The sequence below is a fragment of the Vigna angularis genome, chromosome 4, assembly GCF_016808095.1.
Source record: "Vigna angularis cultivar LongXiaoDou No.4 chromosome 4, ASM1680809v1, whole genome shotgun sequence".
In the NCBI taxonomy this organism is placed as follows: Eukaryota; Viridiplantae; Streptophyta; class Magnoliopsida; order Fabales; family Fabaceae; genus Vigna; species Vigna angularis.
In genome coordinates, this window is record NC_068973.1 from 18,800,539 (window position 1) to 18,815,697 (window position 15,159).

The following is a 15,159-nucleotide window of genomic DNA, read 5'->3' on the forward strand; positions in this document are numbered from 1 at the left end:
AATTTTTGTAAACAATTTCATGGACATTCTAATGTAAAATTTTTATAATATTAACTATGATAAAATTCCTCTTTTAGAATAATTTTAAAATAATTATTATAAAAAATCATAAATTTAACAGTTAATATGTTCAATCGGTCGTGTTTAAATGAAAATATAATTAAGATAATTTAAATTAATGTGAAAAACATTTCACATTACATATCATGGTAAATATTGTATTTTTTAAAAGGGTGAATATTGTTATAAGGAATGATAATTGTTTTTTTTTTTCAAGAAGGAAAAGGAAAATAGATAAGCAAGGAAAACTATGATTTTGAATACTTCACTTAAAGGAGTTACAAAATAAATTTGCATTGAATAAATTTGGTTATTTATCATGCGATTATATTAATATGTTTTAATAATAAAAAAACAAATCAAGTGAGAATTTAACCTTTAAGAATTTGCATTCTGAAATATTTTCGAGGTCAATGCTTGAGTTTTAACAAATCCTTTTCTAATATTCCATTTTAAACCGTTTACATTTAATAAAAATAAAATAGATCAATAAAACAAAACAAATTATATATATATATATATATACAAAAAATAAAAATATAAAAATAAAATATAAATAAAATAATTAAGAATAACTTAGATTTTATAAAATTTCTATACAAAATTATTATTATTATAAACCGAAGAAAATTACTCTACATGCTTTTCACCGTATATGCATCAAGACTTATCTCTCACCTGCTCACACTGATAAGGTAATAATCATATTGATAAGATAATAATCTCAAAAGAAAGAAATATACAGACAAAATAATATAAAAGAAAGGGTACGCTAACATGAAAAAAAAGTTTTCATAAAATATTTAAATTACATCAATTATAAATTAAGTCGATATAAAAATATAATAAATTATATATATAGTCACACAAATCATTGACACTAGACTCAATTATCCGAATATATGTCTTTAACATAGGATTTTATCGTAGGTGTTTACTTGTAATAATATTTGTATACATATAAACATCACAAGAACGATCAAAACATATCATTAGCAGAGATTCATATATATGATTAAAAAGAAAGATGCAAGTGATAATAAGACTCACATATAACAAATAATAGAAAAAGACTTGGAAAAAAGTTTGAATTTAACTTATACGAAATGAGAAATTGATTGGTCTAAATTAATAAATTTGGCAGAAAAATTAATCCTAGTGTTTCAATTTTTCCAATCAAACCAGTAAAAAGAAAGAATCCTAAAGAAAAATCAGAAAACTTTAGAAAAATATAATATGTTTTAATAATAAACTTGAACATAACAAAAGTATTTATATTAAAATATTTTAATATTAAAATAATCAATTTTTATTATTTTTAAATATTGTTAGTTTTAAATATTTATTTTTGGGTCTTTACACTTTCATTTACCAAACAAAAAATTATTCTAAATTAGATTGGTCAATCTTTTTACATTTTTTAAATATAGTTTAATTTAAGAGTATATTTGGTATTATTATTATCTTTTTGTAAATTTCCCATACCATGTAAAGTAAGAAGTCTTGTGAATTCATTTAGTTTTTCTATGTAGATATTTTAAAATCTTAAATATTTCTTTTGTGAAGAATTCACATTAAATTTAGTTATATTTGAAGAAGAACTCGTTTGAACTATTTTCTTTTTAGATTATATTTCTCCTTCTAATATAATATTGTATAAATAATAAATATTATTTAAATCTTTGTTGATTCACCAATAAAAATGTCCAAACTCATTTTCATTAAATTGGATTAATTAGATTACAAGTTTTTGTTAGATTTGTTTAATAAACTTTATAATTTGTGTTAGTAAATATAAGAAGTTCTAGTTATAAAGTAAACATAAAAACCAAAATAGATTACGGATAAGAAATAAAGTAAATTTTGGTTGTATGTGAAGTTGGAGATACATAATTATTTCTCATGTAATTAGTTTGAGCTGGATTGAACTCCCATGGCCATGACAACGAAAATTTAATGCAATTTCTCTGATTTGAGTGATTATGGATTATCCTATGAAACCAATTTCAGGGAAAAGTAACAAAATCAACCTCAGAATTGGATTGGCAGCCAATTCTGCCACGGTTGAAATTAGTAAATAATAATAATAATAATGTGATTTTTGATTTATTATTTTGCAGTTTGGGATTATTTGAGAAAAAATTGTATCTAAAAAAATGTACTAGGAAACATGGGAAAAGAAAAACATTTAACTCAACTAAAAACCCATAAATGGAGTGTGAATTTTACTGTGAAGAAGGAATCAACTTCTGTTCTGAAACACAAAGCTGTCCTTTTCAAGAATGGACTCTGCAGTATCGTCCACAGTACCTGCATGCGTCTTGCCACACTGTATAAGCGCCTCAACGATTCCGCGTTCGCCACGTCATCATGATCCCATGTCCGATAAATGATGAGATCGAGACGAGATTCAGCGGATCGTGGTCGGTACAATCAACGGTGTACAACGAATCTGTAATGGCTTGCTGACCCGAGATGCAGGGTAACATTCCCCTACGACAGTTCGACACCACGGTCCTCGAGCACGATTCGTTCTATCTCGCCATTCCCAAGATAAAGCAACCAAACACGAGAGAGAGAAAAGCGAAAGAAAGAGAAAACGAGACAGGAGAGAGAGAAAGCTCAAGGAGAAGAAGAATAACATAGGCACTCTTCCAATGAAGTTAATCGGCGACGGAGCCGATGGTCGGAAAGTACTCGTCGGAGTGAAATTGGATCCTTCCAGCCGCGAATTGCTGACGTGGGCGCTCGTCAAAGTGGCTGAGCCCGGCGACATCGTCATTGCGCTTCACGTCCTCGACTCAATCACTGGTCTCTCTCTCTCTCTCTCTCTCTCTCTCTCTCTCTCTCTCTCTCTTCTTTCTCTCTCTAATTCTAAGCTAGTTTCGTTCTTCATCTGAATCGTGATGTTTTTTTGTTGTTGCAGAGGGAACGGCATCGCTGTTATCTCTCGTGAAGACTTTCGACTCCGTTCTCGCCGTTTATGAAGGCTTCTGCAACCTAAAACAGGTTCGTTTCGCCATTAATTTTCCGTTTGGGTCAGGTGAAATAAATGTTTCGAAACTCTGTAACGGCGTTTGTGGCGTTTCAGGTTGGTCTGAGGCTCAAAGTGTGTCGCGGTGACTCGGTTCGAAAGGTTCTGGTGCAAGAGGCTAAGACGTTTGGCGTTTCCACGGTGATTTTGGGAACTTCTAAGTCTCATCACACTATTCGCTCGTCCGCGTGGGTCGCGAAGTACTGTGCGAAGAAATTGCCCAAGTGTATCTCTGTTTTCTCTGTAGATAATGGAAAAATTGCTTTCCGAAGAGAAGCTAATGGAAATTGTGGTGATCGAGGTTTTGATTTATTTTCCATTCTTTCTGCTTTTATTTTGTTTTTTTATGTAGTGCGTTGTTGTTTGATAATATGTGCTTTGTCTGTGAAATGTGTTTTAGTAAGGTCAGACAAAAAAAAAAACGAGAATGATAGAGTTTTACTTTCGTGGCAGAAAAATCACCCGAAGGGTCAAGTTTGTCGCCAAAGTCGTTGGTGGTGTATACAAAGAAGAATCTGAAGACTTGCGAAAGTTGTGCATTGCAAGAGATTTCTGGGACTGAGTTTGAGAGAGGTTTGTGTGATGCTGTTGAGAAGGGTGATTCGCTTGCTTTGGTCCCGTTTAAGAAACTTGAAGATGGTCCTTGTTTTTCAGTTGTTGTGGATAATTCGAAGCGTAAACCTGGCTGGTCACTGCTTCGCAATGTGTTTCATCACAAGAAGCATTCCCCAAAATCTTCCACGAAAAATACATATATTTTTCAACGGGCGTTGCGGCAGCCGAGTTTTCATTCTTCTGCTGTAGTCCATCCAGATCATAAACAAATTGGTATTGAGCAGATTGATGATTCCCCTCTCGATGGGGTGAGTGGTGCCATTGTGCCATTTGGATCTTCTACTATTTTTACTCCTCCCTCCATTAGCTATGAGTCGGGTAGCCTACCTGAAGAATTGTTGATATTACAAGAAAAGTACTCATCTTCGTGCACTTTACATAGTTTGCAGGAGCTTGTATCTGCAACCTCCAACTTCGCACCAGGTTAGCTTTTACTGCTTCAACTTACGCTTTTCAGTTTTTGTCTTGCTTTCTTGCTTTTGGGGGTTTTCTGATAGGTATTTTCTCAATTGTTTCAGAGAATTTGGTTGGCAAAGGTGGTTGTAGTTATGTTTACCGAGGATGTCTTCCAGATGGCAAGGAATTGGCCGTGAAAATTTTGAAGCCGTCTGAAAACGTGGTAAAGGAGTTTGTTCAGGAAATTGAGATCATTACGACTTTGTGCCACAAGAGCATAATATCTGTATCTGGCTTTTGTTTAGAGGGCAACCATTTGCTACTAGTATATGATTTTTTGTCAAGGGGAAGCCTAGAAGAAAACCTCCATGGTAGATATTTATCTGGTTTTGTTTTCTAGGGATTGCACAAATTTTCCATTCTAATTTGTCATTCTTTCTTGTACTTTATGACAAAGGCAACAAGGCGGACTGTAGTGCATTTGGTTGGCAAGAAAGATACAAGGTGGCTGTGGGTGTAGCTGAGGCACTGGACTATCTGCATAATGGCTGTGCTCAGGCTGTTATCCATAGGGATGTGAAATCTTCTAATATCCTTCTTTCAGATGATTTTGAGCCTAAGGTATAGTAATACATTTTCTTTCCTTGCTCAGTTAGGTGACGACATTGTTACCTTGGAAACATCTTCTACTTGATTTCAGTTATACTTGTCCTTAAATCTATGTTTTTTTTTCTCTTCAGCTTTCAGATTTTGGACTGGCTAGTTGGGGTTCATCTTCTTCCCATGTTACTTGTACCGATGTAGCTGGAACTTTTGGGTCAGTATCTGTTCCTTCTTTGGATTGTTTACCTTCTTTTGATTTCCTCTTCTGAACAACATTTATCTGGCAGATACCTCGCACCTGAGTATTTTATGCACGGTAAAGTGACTGATAAAATTGATGTATATGCTTTTGGTGTTGTACTCCTTGAGCTTCTCTCAAATAGGAAGCCCATTAACAATGAATGTCCAAAGGGCCAGGAGAGCCTTGTTATGTGGGTAAGTTTTCCTTCTCAGCTATAAATCCAGCATGTAAGATTGTTATAACACCGTACTCAAATAAATGAAATGTGGACCAATATATGAACAAGACTTCCTGCATGTACTATATTCTATGACTTGACCCAAATGAGATTAATGACAATATCCAGGCAACACCAATATTGAAAGGTGGGAAGTTTCCTCAGTTGTTTGATCCAAACCTAGGCATTGAATACGATGATGGCCAGATGAAGAGAATGGTTTTGGCCGCTAGTCTCTGCATTAGACGGGAACCTAGACTGCGGCCTCAAATCAACCTGGTTAGTCTTTTGCCGGTGCAGAGACGCTCCATTCCATTCTTCCTTTTACTTCCTTTTGAATAACAGCCATGTTTGAATAATGATGCAGATATTGAAACTTCTTCGTGGTGATGAAGAGGTCACAAGATGGGCAGAACAAGAAGTTAATTCACCGCAGGAACTTGATGGTTTTGAGGAGGAACCAATTCCAACTAACATACAGTCCCACCTGAACCTTGCTTTGATGGATTTGGAGGATGATACAGTTTCTATAAGTAGCACTGAGCAGAGTGTCTCTTTGGAGGACTATTTGCAGGGAAGATGGAGTCGCTGTTCAAGTTTTGACTGACCACTTCATTTCGATACCATATTGGAATCGAATGTTTGTTTCATTTATTATTTTCGTATATCTTAGGTTAGATTTTAAATTCTGCCGTAGCGCAGATTAGGTCTTGGAAGAGAGGTCCAACAGCAAAAAGTTCTGCCCCCCTCCTTGACTTTTTAGCTGTATTCCCAAAAGCTTTTAGCAGTAAAAAACACATCGTTTTGGCTTTTGAGAGCAAATTCTAACGGGCTAATTCTGTAAAATTTTACGAAAAAAAAAATGTAAATTACATATTTCCCAATGGGAGATCGATGTCTTGCTTCTTAGTTGCCTGGTGCCACTGCCTGCTTTTTTTATTCTTTTTGAAAACTACAATAACTATTTCGATGTTTTCTTGTGTGAAATTGTGATTAAACTGAGCAGAAAAAATTGAGTTTAAGGCCACTTTCACTGGATTTAGATCTTTTGTTATAGATGCAAATATAAAGGAAGTATCTATATGTAGCGATGCACAGTAAAGTTCGTTTGAACAAAAAAAATAGCGGTATGTTCCCAGCTTAGGCATGTTTGGGCCTTACTGGTTTTCTACTGCCAGACTATTAACAAGTAACTAAATCGTCTTTACCAACATTATTCATCAAATCAGAGTTTAAATAAGGTTAGCGAATTAAGATGAATAAAATAGAATATAAAAACAAAAGGATTAAGTAAATGCCTAACTCAAGAAGTTAAAAAAATAACACCACTCACAATCATTAAATCCGAAATTAGTGAGATTCTAGTTAGCAAAAAATTGAAATGGAATGAAATCTTACATCAACTTAAATGATTCTACGAAAAACCTTCATGCGATAGCCAGTGGAAAAGAGTTACAACCTTTCTTTTTCTTCTATTTCTTTAATAAATAAATAACCATTCCAACTAAATTACGTCGAATATAAGATTTGGAAAAATAATCTAATCTTAAGGATAAAGATATTTGAAAATGAATATGTAACTTGCTCATATAATTTGACCTAAAATTTGGTCTAATTAGCTTTGTCCGAAGTAAATTAAATTAACTTTCAGATGTCATGAGAATGAGTTTAATTAGACACGAGTCCGTAGAAATATGACTTGATTTTTATTTTTAATTTTAATGTTCAACTTATAATTTCATCATAATATTATAGGTCCGTTAATCTTATATAGCATAAATAACATTAAAATAATATAAAAAATTATAAATTAAATACTAAACAATATAAAAACTTACATTAATGCTATAAAAATTAAACTAAGGTCCAATCAAATTTAATAGCAAAAGCGTCCCAAACCAATCCAATTATACACAAAAGAAATACGTCAGATATCATAGAAATTATAGATAAAAATGTCAATTCATATGAGAAACTTACATATACATTAACTTGTAGACTGGAAATGAGTTCATGTTTCCTGGACCCACAAATTTTTTTAAATATGCATTTTTGTCCCTTTGTCATACGGTAGTTTCATCTTGCACCTTCATAACTTTCTTCCTGCACCTTCGTAACTTTTTTTCCTTTTCATTTTTTCCTTTTTTCTAAAGGATTTTTGGATTGTGCAATCTTGAAAATTTTAATTTATAAGTTTTTCAAATTGTATAATTTGAAAATAAAAAATAACTTTCAAATTTATAATCTAAAAAATGAAAATAACTTTCCAATTATACAATTGAGAAGCTACAAAAATTTAAGTCATATGATTTTTAGATTGTCTTTTTTAAGGAAAAATTGTACAAAGTTTTTTTTCTTTCATATATCATAATTCATGAGTCAAAAATGACCTGTGAATTATGCACTCTGAAAAAAGAAAAATGAAAAAAAAATTATGAGAATGCAAGAAAAAAGCTATGAAAATATATTTGATTATAATGGAGTCTAACTAATAAATCTCCTGAAACACATATTGGTATCCATCGTATAATTTTTACATTATGGATTAAAGGGTTTTTTTTGTTGCATTTATTGAAGAAGTTAGGTGACAGTGACAAAACGATGGGTGATGTTGGGTTGAAATTGTGTAAAAGATCCATTGGAAGTGATCGGTGCGGTGAGACTGATCTGTTTTGGTGCTGCAAAGAGTTTCATATTGTTGTGTCTGAAGAAGAATTTGGATTCATCTATACGAACAAGTTTTCCGAATTAGTCTGTCCAAAAAAGAGTTTCAAATTCTGTGATTGCTTCCCATAAAGATTTTGGTTTGTTTTATATGGATTGCTCTATCCAAAACATAATTCTATATTACTCTATGCGGAATTCTTCTTCAGATTGTTTAAGAAAACATTACTTGCATGGTTTCCATTCATGTCGTCACATTTGTAATATAGTTGGTAATTTAATTCTATATCTAGTTATTTGATTTATTTATTTTTTATATATATTTTTACTTAGTTGAGTATATTTTTATAAAAAGACTTAATATGCTTAAATCAGCATTAACATGATTTTGAAGTGTTATCATCAAAATTTAAATTTGTTTTGAGCGGTGATCTTTCAAATAAAAAATTACTCAGATTTTGATACATGATACCTAACACTTATAGACAATATTAATATCAATTTAATTGAATGATGATATTAATTTATATTTTAAAAAAAATAAAACTCTGTTAATTTTTTTTAAAAAAAATAAAGAACTCAATTAAGTCAAAAATAAATATAGAGTCTACAAAGAATAAAAAAATGTAAATATATGAACTAAATTATTAATTAAGTCTTGATGATATTTACAAATTTCAGTTCAATCTTTTATTTTTTAATATATTATATATTATAATTTTCATCATTTAAATTTAGATTAGTTTGTTACTTTCAAAATAATAATATTTTGAGTTAGGATATGATTTTAAATTATTATTTAATGGATGTGAATCTTGTTTTATTAAATTCATCAACATGAAAACTAGAATTTAGCTAATATGAAAAAGAAAACATGAATTTTTGTAACAATTGATTAGCTGTGACAAAATTTTGGAAAAATGATGAGATCTTTTTCGTTATTTGTGAGACTCAATTTTCAAGGTAAACTAGTTTTAAACTTGTATTTACATATAATTACTATTTATTAAAAGAGATTTAAAGAAAAATATAGTAAATATTTTTAAGTTTATAATTAAGTTTTGAATAGAATTAATATGAAAAATTAGTAATACATTTAGAAAGTATATATATATATATATATATATATATATATATATATATATATATATATATATATATATATATATATATATATATATATATATATATATATATATATATATATATATATATATATATATATATATATAAACAGAGTAGATTTTGTAAAAATTTAAAGAATAATATATATAGAAATAATATAGAATAAATTCTCTAAAAATATAAAAAAAATATAAAGTTGATTTGTTAAAAATATAAATTGGTATATGAACAAAATGATTTAATGTGTATGGTTAGACTCGTCTAATTAGTCCATTATCTATTGTTAGACTCATATAATCAGTATATGGATATATTCGTCTAATGCGTATTGCTAGACACGTTTAATTTGTATATGGACGAACTCGTCTAGTGTATATTGCAATATTTATTTAATCAAATAATTGATAGAGTTATCTGATGTGTATTAGTAGAGTTACATAATACGTGTATGAACAAACTCGTTTAATTAATATTGCTAGACTCGTCTAATCAAAGTATGGATAAACTTATCTAGTGTTGTTGTAAGACATGTCTGATGAACTTATGGACATACTTATCTAATGTGTATTCTTAGACTCATCTAATCAATGTATGGAATGACTCATCTAATGTTTTCTGTTATACTTATCAAATCAGTCTATAAATAGACTCGTCTAATATGTATTGCTACACCCATCTAATGTTTTTTACTATACTCATCTAATCAACGTATGAAGAAATTTGTCTAATGTGTATTGTAAGATTCATCTTATCATTGAATGAACAAAGTTATCGAATATATATTAAAGACACATTTAATTTGTGTATGGAAAGACTTGTGTAATTTATATTGCTAGAGTCGTCTAATCAATATATGAAGGAATCATTTAATATGTTTTTCTAGACTTGTCTAATGAGTACATCAATAGAATCGTTTAATATGTATTTTTTCTAAGCAATATATGAGTACACTCATATAATGTGTATCAATAGACTCGTTTAATCAGTGTTTGGATATACTCATTTAATCAATGTATATGCAAATTTGTTTAATGTGTATTGCAATACTCATACAATCAGTGAATGAATGAACTTGTCTAATGTGTATTAATAGACTCGTAAAATTTGTGTATGGATAGACTTGTGAAATGTGTATTGCCAAACTTGTCTTATTATGTATGAACAGACTCGTTTAATAGGTATTTCTAGACTCGTCTAATCAATGCATAAAATGATTTGTATAATGTTTTTTTTCTATACTTGTCTAGTGATTGTATGAACAACCTCATCTAATGTTTATTGTTAAACTTGTTTAATTAGTTATCGACAACCTATGAACAAACTCGTTTAATAGGTATTTCTAGACCCGTCTAATCAATGCGTAAAATGATTTGTCTAATGTTTTTTTTATACTCGTCTAATGATTGTAAGAACAAACTCATCTAATTCGGGTAGCTTTGTGGGTCTCACACGTTTTTCTCTCACTATTGACATTCGTAGATCCATACCCCTATACTCGTTTTCCCAAACACCAAACCGGGCAACTCTTTTGGGTATCTTGTATTCGTGTGGCTATCCTACCTCCTCAAAGCTCTTTACAAACATCTCTTTCTAGCCTTTCACTTGTCTACAAATTGAAGCACAAATGTATTGATGTCGCAAAAGAGAAAGTCAAAGTAATGACCATCTCAAACATTAGACCTTAGGATGTATGTCATTCTCACTTTTATAAAATATTGAAAATAACAAGGAGTTTGATTAGTACAAAGAGAACAATTGACTCATATGTAAAAAAAAAAAAACAAAGCAAAAAGAAGTCAAAACATAATTAGTTTCTCATCATACATTCATGCATGTCCCTGTCCATTCACTTTAAATAAATATTCATGCAAGACCATTCCCATACCACAACATCATAATGTGAGTCAGCATAATCATGCAACACACCTTTTCAATAATATTGGTTTTTAGAAATAAGAATGATATTACAAAATTCACCTTAAGCCTAGTTTCGTCTAGCACATGTATGCGCAATTTTGTTTGACAACTATAAGCCAAATTGTCTAGCACATGTAAGCCCATTTTATATGGCACCCCAAGCCTAGTTTTGTTTGACACCTTTAAGCTTAGTTTTTCTAGCACTTTTAAGCTCGATTTTGTCTAGAAACTATAAGCCTATTTCGTCTGGAACCTGTAAGCCCAATTTCGTCTGGAACCTGTAAGCCCAATTTCGTCTGGTAACTATAAGCCCAATTTGTCTAACACCTATAAGCCAAGTTTATCTATCCCACCAAGCCCAATTTTGTCTAACACCTTTAAACCCAATTTGTCTAGCACCTGTAAGCCTAGTTTTGTCTAACAACTATAAGCCCAGTTTGTCTAACATCTGTAAGAGCAGTTTATCTAACACCCCAAGCGTAGTTTTGTTTGGCACCTTTAAGCCCATTTTGTCTAACACCTGAAAGCCTAGTTTATTTGGCACCCCAAGCTCATTTTTGTTTGCAACCTTTAAGCCCAGTTTCTCTAGCACCTGTAAGCCTAGTTTATCTGGCACCCAAGCCCAATTTTGTCTCCCAGCTTTAAGCCTTGTTTGTCTAGCACTTATAAGCCTAGTTTATCTGGCACCCTCAGCCTAGTTTCGTCTAACCCCTTTAAGCCCAGTTTCGTCTAGCACTTGTAAGCCTAGTTCCATCAAGCCCAACTCACTTGGCCCTTAAACCTAGGAATATCGGTTCTTTGGTAGGAAATGGTCGAATTTAGACACCCTCCACAAGGTTCGTACCCTCATTATCTACATCCATAGGGTTGCTACACCCTCCACAAGATTCGCTCACCTCATTTTCTACATTCATAGGGTTGCTACACCCTCCACGAGGTTCACACACATCATCATCTACATCCATAATTGCTAAACTCTCCATAAGGTTCACACACCTCATTATCTACATCCATAGGGTTGTTACACCCTCCACGAGGTTCGCACACCTCGTTATCTACATCCACAAGGTTGATACACTCTCTACAAGGTTTGCACACCTCATTATCTACATCCATAAGATTGTTACACCCTCCATGAGGTTCAGACACCTCATATCTACATCTGTATAGTTTCTACACCCTCTATGAGGTTTGCACACCTCATTATCTACATCGATAGGGTTGAAACACCCTCTTATCAGATTGATAAACCACATGACGTTCTGCGTGGTAATGGTCGGTTCAATCTTTTTTTCTCTTTAAACCCGAACAAAATTAATGTCTTTATCTTTATTTATCTTTTACTATGATAACATAAAAATTCAAAAGTTCATGCTATCTAGTAAAATCCAAATAAAGAGGGAACATCTATCAACACCCAATTTCGTCTAGGTAAGTGAATAATAAAAAAAAAAATAACAATAAAAAAAGATAAAAAAAAATTATGTTTTCAATTAATGGTTGACAAAAAAGACAAAAAATAAAATAACTTTTCTTTAAATTTTTAAAATTTAATTTTAGTGCAAAAACAATAAAAAATATAATAACAAAAATGATAATATAATAAAATAACACAATTTGTTTTTAATCCATTTGGTAAGCACAATAGCTTAAGGGCTCTACATATATCCTCACCCCATTTTTTCTTTTCACACCCCTTACCTGGCAACTTAGTCTTTAAAAACAAAGGTGATTTTAATTAGAATTAATATATGATATTATGCTATGATTTGCCGTGTCAGCTTTTTAAAACAGGATATGATTATAAAGATTTACAAAATTAAGATCAATATCTCATATATTATTTGATTTGATTAATTTTTGAAATATATTGCTATTAAGACCAATTCTTTTCTATATTGTTCATTGCTAATTAATTCACAATTAAAACAAGATTACAAAGATATTACAATGTGGTGTGTATAAATACCCATCTCATCGTAAAAAGGAGACACGAAAAAAAAAGATACATAGAGATATTAGTACTGTAAAAATGAGTTCGAACCCGTGAGTCAACCTCTGACTTATCACGGGTTTGAGCTGGTTGGGTTTGAAGAAAAAGAAATTTTTTGACATGTGTAAATTTTCAACCCGACTCACTTAGAACTCGACTCACTCGGGTTGAACCCATGGTGAGCTAGGTTGGCTCACCAACTCACCTAGTTTAATTTAATTATTTATTATTCTGTGTTTCAATATTATTAGTTAACATTTTTTATTGTATTGTAAATGAGAATAAAGAAAAAAGATGTTTCAAGAGAGCGGAATATTATAAATTTATCCATTCAAGACTCTAATATTAAAATAGATAAGTGACACAAAAATTATCAATATTATAAACTTATTTATTCATTTTTGGGTTTGCTTTTGGATTACATTTGAGTTTTATGTTATTTTTTTATTTTAAATTGTCTTTGGAGTTTATCATCATTTTAGAGTGAAATTATTTAAATTTGAATTACAAACAAATTGTATTTTTTTATTTAAAAATAAAATTTGTAATTAAGTGAGCCAACCCGTTTAACCCATCAATTCGTGGTGGGCCGGACTAGGTTCAGATTTTTTTGGCTCGCTAATAAATGAGTCGGGTTAGGTTGACTCACTAAGTGACCAACCTGTGGTGGGTTGAGTCAGGTTGGGCTGGGTGATCCATTTTGACAACACTAAAATATAGAGGGGAATAAGTTTGTGCATAAAAGGGGCTCTACTAATAACAATTACCAAGGAAGAAATAGTTTGAGCACTAAAAATTTGGAAGTATGTGAAAAGGTCGTTGTACAGTTTTGGAGGTATGTCACTTCCATTTTTTTTTCTTTTGATTTAGGTATTATATTGTCTTAATATTATACGCGTTTTACTTTTACACTTAACTTTGACATTGTCTTCTAAGGGCATTATTTTTACTATTCACAAATATCTTGTTTTAACAATCATAAAAAGAATGTTTTTCCTTATTTCTTTTACCGTTGGTTTGATCCCTTGCATCGTGTGACACCCATTTTCAAATTTCTTTTTTATAACAAAAAATGTAAAAAATTAAATAAAAATTTTTAAAAAATAAAAAATATTTTTTTATTTTGGTGTCTATTTGACCATTCGCGTCAGCCTAAATACTTTTTAGGCTTAAATGCTTACTTCGTCCTCATGTTAAGAGGTAAATTTCTGTTTAGTATTCAGTTTTAAAAATGAAGACATTGAGTCCCTTTGTTATGAAAAGTGTATGAATAAGGTCCTGTCCGTTAAGTTGACAACAACAACATTAAGTCCATGCTGATGTGGCCGTACTTTTTCTCTTCTCTCTTCTCTCTTCTGCTGTCCAGCTTTTTCTATCTCTTGTTTAGCTTTTTCTTTGATGATTTGTTGAACTTGTTCTTCCTTTGTGGACCTTATTCATATATTTTTCACAATCATGACAAAAATACGAAAAAATTCCAAAATATTAAAAAACTAAAAACATCAACAGTAAACAAACAATCTTTTATAAAGAACTACGTAACCCTGATTTCTCATTCAAAAAGAGAATACCTAGGAGCAAGGTCAATCTTTGTCGGATCTAAAACAACAATTTTTTTTCTATAGTGTTATTTTTGGGGAAAATTAAACATTTTGAAAACCATATCAACTACGTACATTTAATTAAAGGTATTGCTTTTGGCTAGGCGCAGGCGCAATAGGGTGCTAATTCATTCCCTATGTCTTATTTTGTGGTTTTCCATAGTTTTTCTAGAATAAACTATGGTGGCGAGCCCAAAACCTCCTTTTAAACTCGTTCTTTTTTGGTTCGTTGTCCAGTCGCGATCTCGATGGTGACAATGTGAACCGTGATCGAGATATTTGGTTGAGTTTACTCATTTAGCGTTTCGTAAAGTACAAGGGATAATTAGGAACATTGTTTACGATGACTAGTTTTGAAATTTTCATGATGTGTTTTAATATATATGTTTTATGTATTGAATGTAAGTAAACAATGTAAAAACTAATGTCTAATTAACTTATGTTATGCAGATTATGTTGCAGGTTTAAGTAAATTGTTTCAAAATGAGGGATGACGTTCATAGCTTTCCTTCAAGAGTTTGTGATCATGTTTCTCAAATTTCTACTTTTGGTGATTGCTTCTTCCTTTTGATCCTTCTAGCTTGGGAACATATACTTTTCTTCAATTATATACCATTAGGAGCCACTTGCTAGGTTCCATAGTTGGAGTTTCCATTTGATCGTCCAAAACATCTTCAAACAAAATGATTTGAT

At 31.2% G+C, this 15,159-nt stretch overlaps 1 protein-coding gene across 1 annotated transcript; it reads left to right on the forward strand.

Moving 5' to 3' along the window:
- The first annotated feature begins 2,505 nt into the window (after positions 1 to 2,505).
- LOC108329905 (proline-rich receptor-like protein kinase PERK9) lies at positions 2,506 to 5,979 on the forward strand. Its single transcript, XM_017564284.2, has 10 exons — positions 2,506 to 2,871; positions 2,987 to 3,069; positions 3,152 to 3,395; positions 3,548 to 4,132; positions 4,228 to 4,476; positions 4,563 to 4,726; positions 4,846 to 4,922; positions 4,996 to 5,143; positions 5,296 to 5,445; positions 5,534 to 5,979. Exons 1-10 carry the CDS (start codon positions 2,718 to 2,720, stop codon positions 5,771 to 5,773), a joined length of 2,094 nt encoding a protein of 697 aa, XP_017419773.2. The 5' UTR covers positions 2,506 to 2,717; the 3' UTR covers positions 5,774 to 5,979.
- Positions 5,980 to 15,159: the final 9,180 nt, after the last annotated feature.

Bases quoted from the DNA above. Each gene is read 5' to 3' on its own strand.
- LOC108329905 (XM_017564284.2), top strand. From the start codon at position 2,718: ATGAAGTTAATCGGCGACGGAGCCGATGGTCGGAAAGTACTCGTCGGA. The intron at 4,727-4,845 runs GTATAGTAATAC...TTTTCTCTTCAG, and splicing joins CAGATGATTTTGAGCCTAAG to CTTTCAGATTTTGGACTGGC. The intron at 5,144-5,295 runs GTAAGTTTTCCT...GACAATATCCAG, and splicing joins AGGAGAGCCTTGTTATGTGG to GCAACACCAATATTGAAAGG.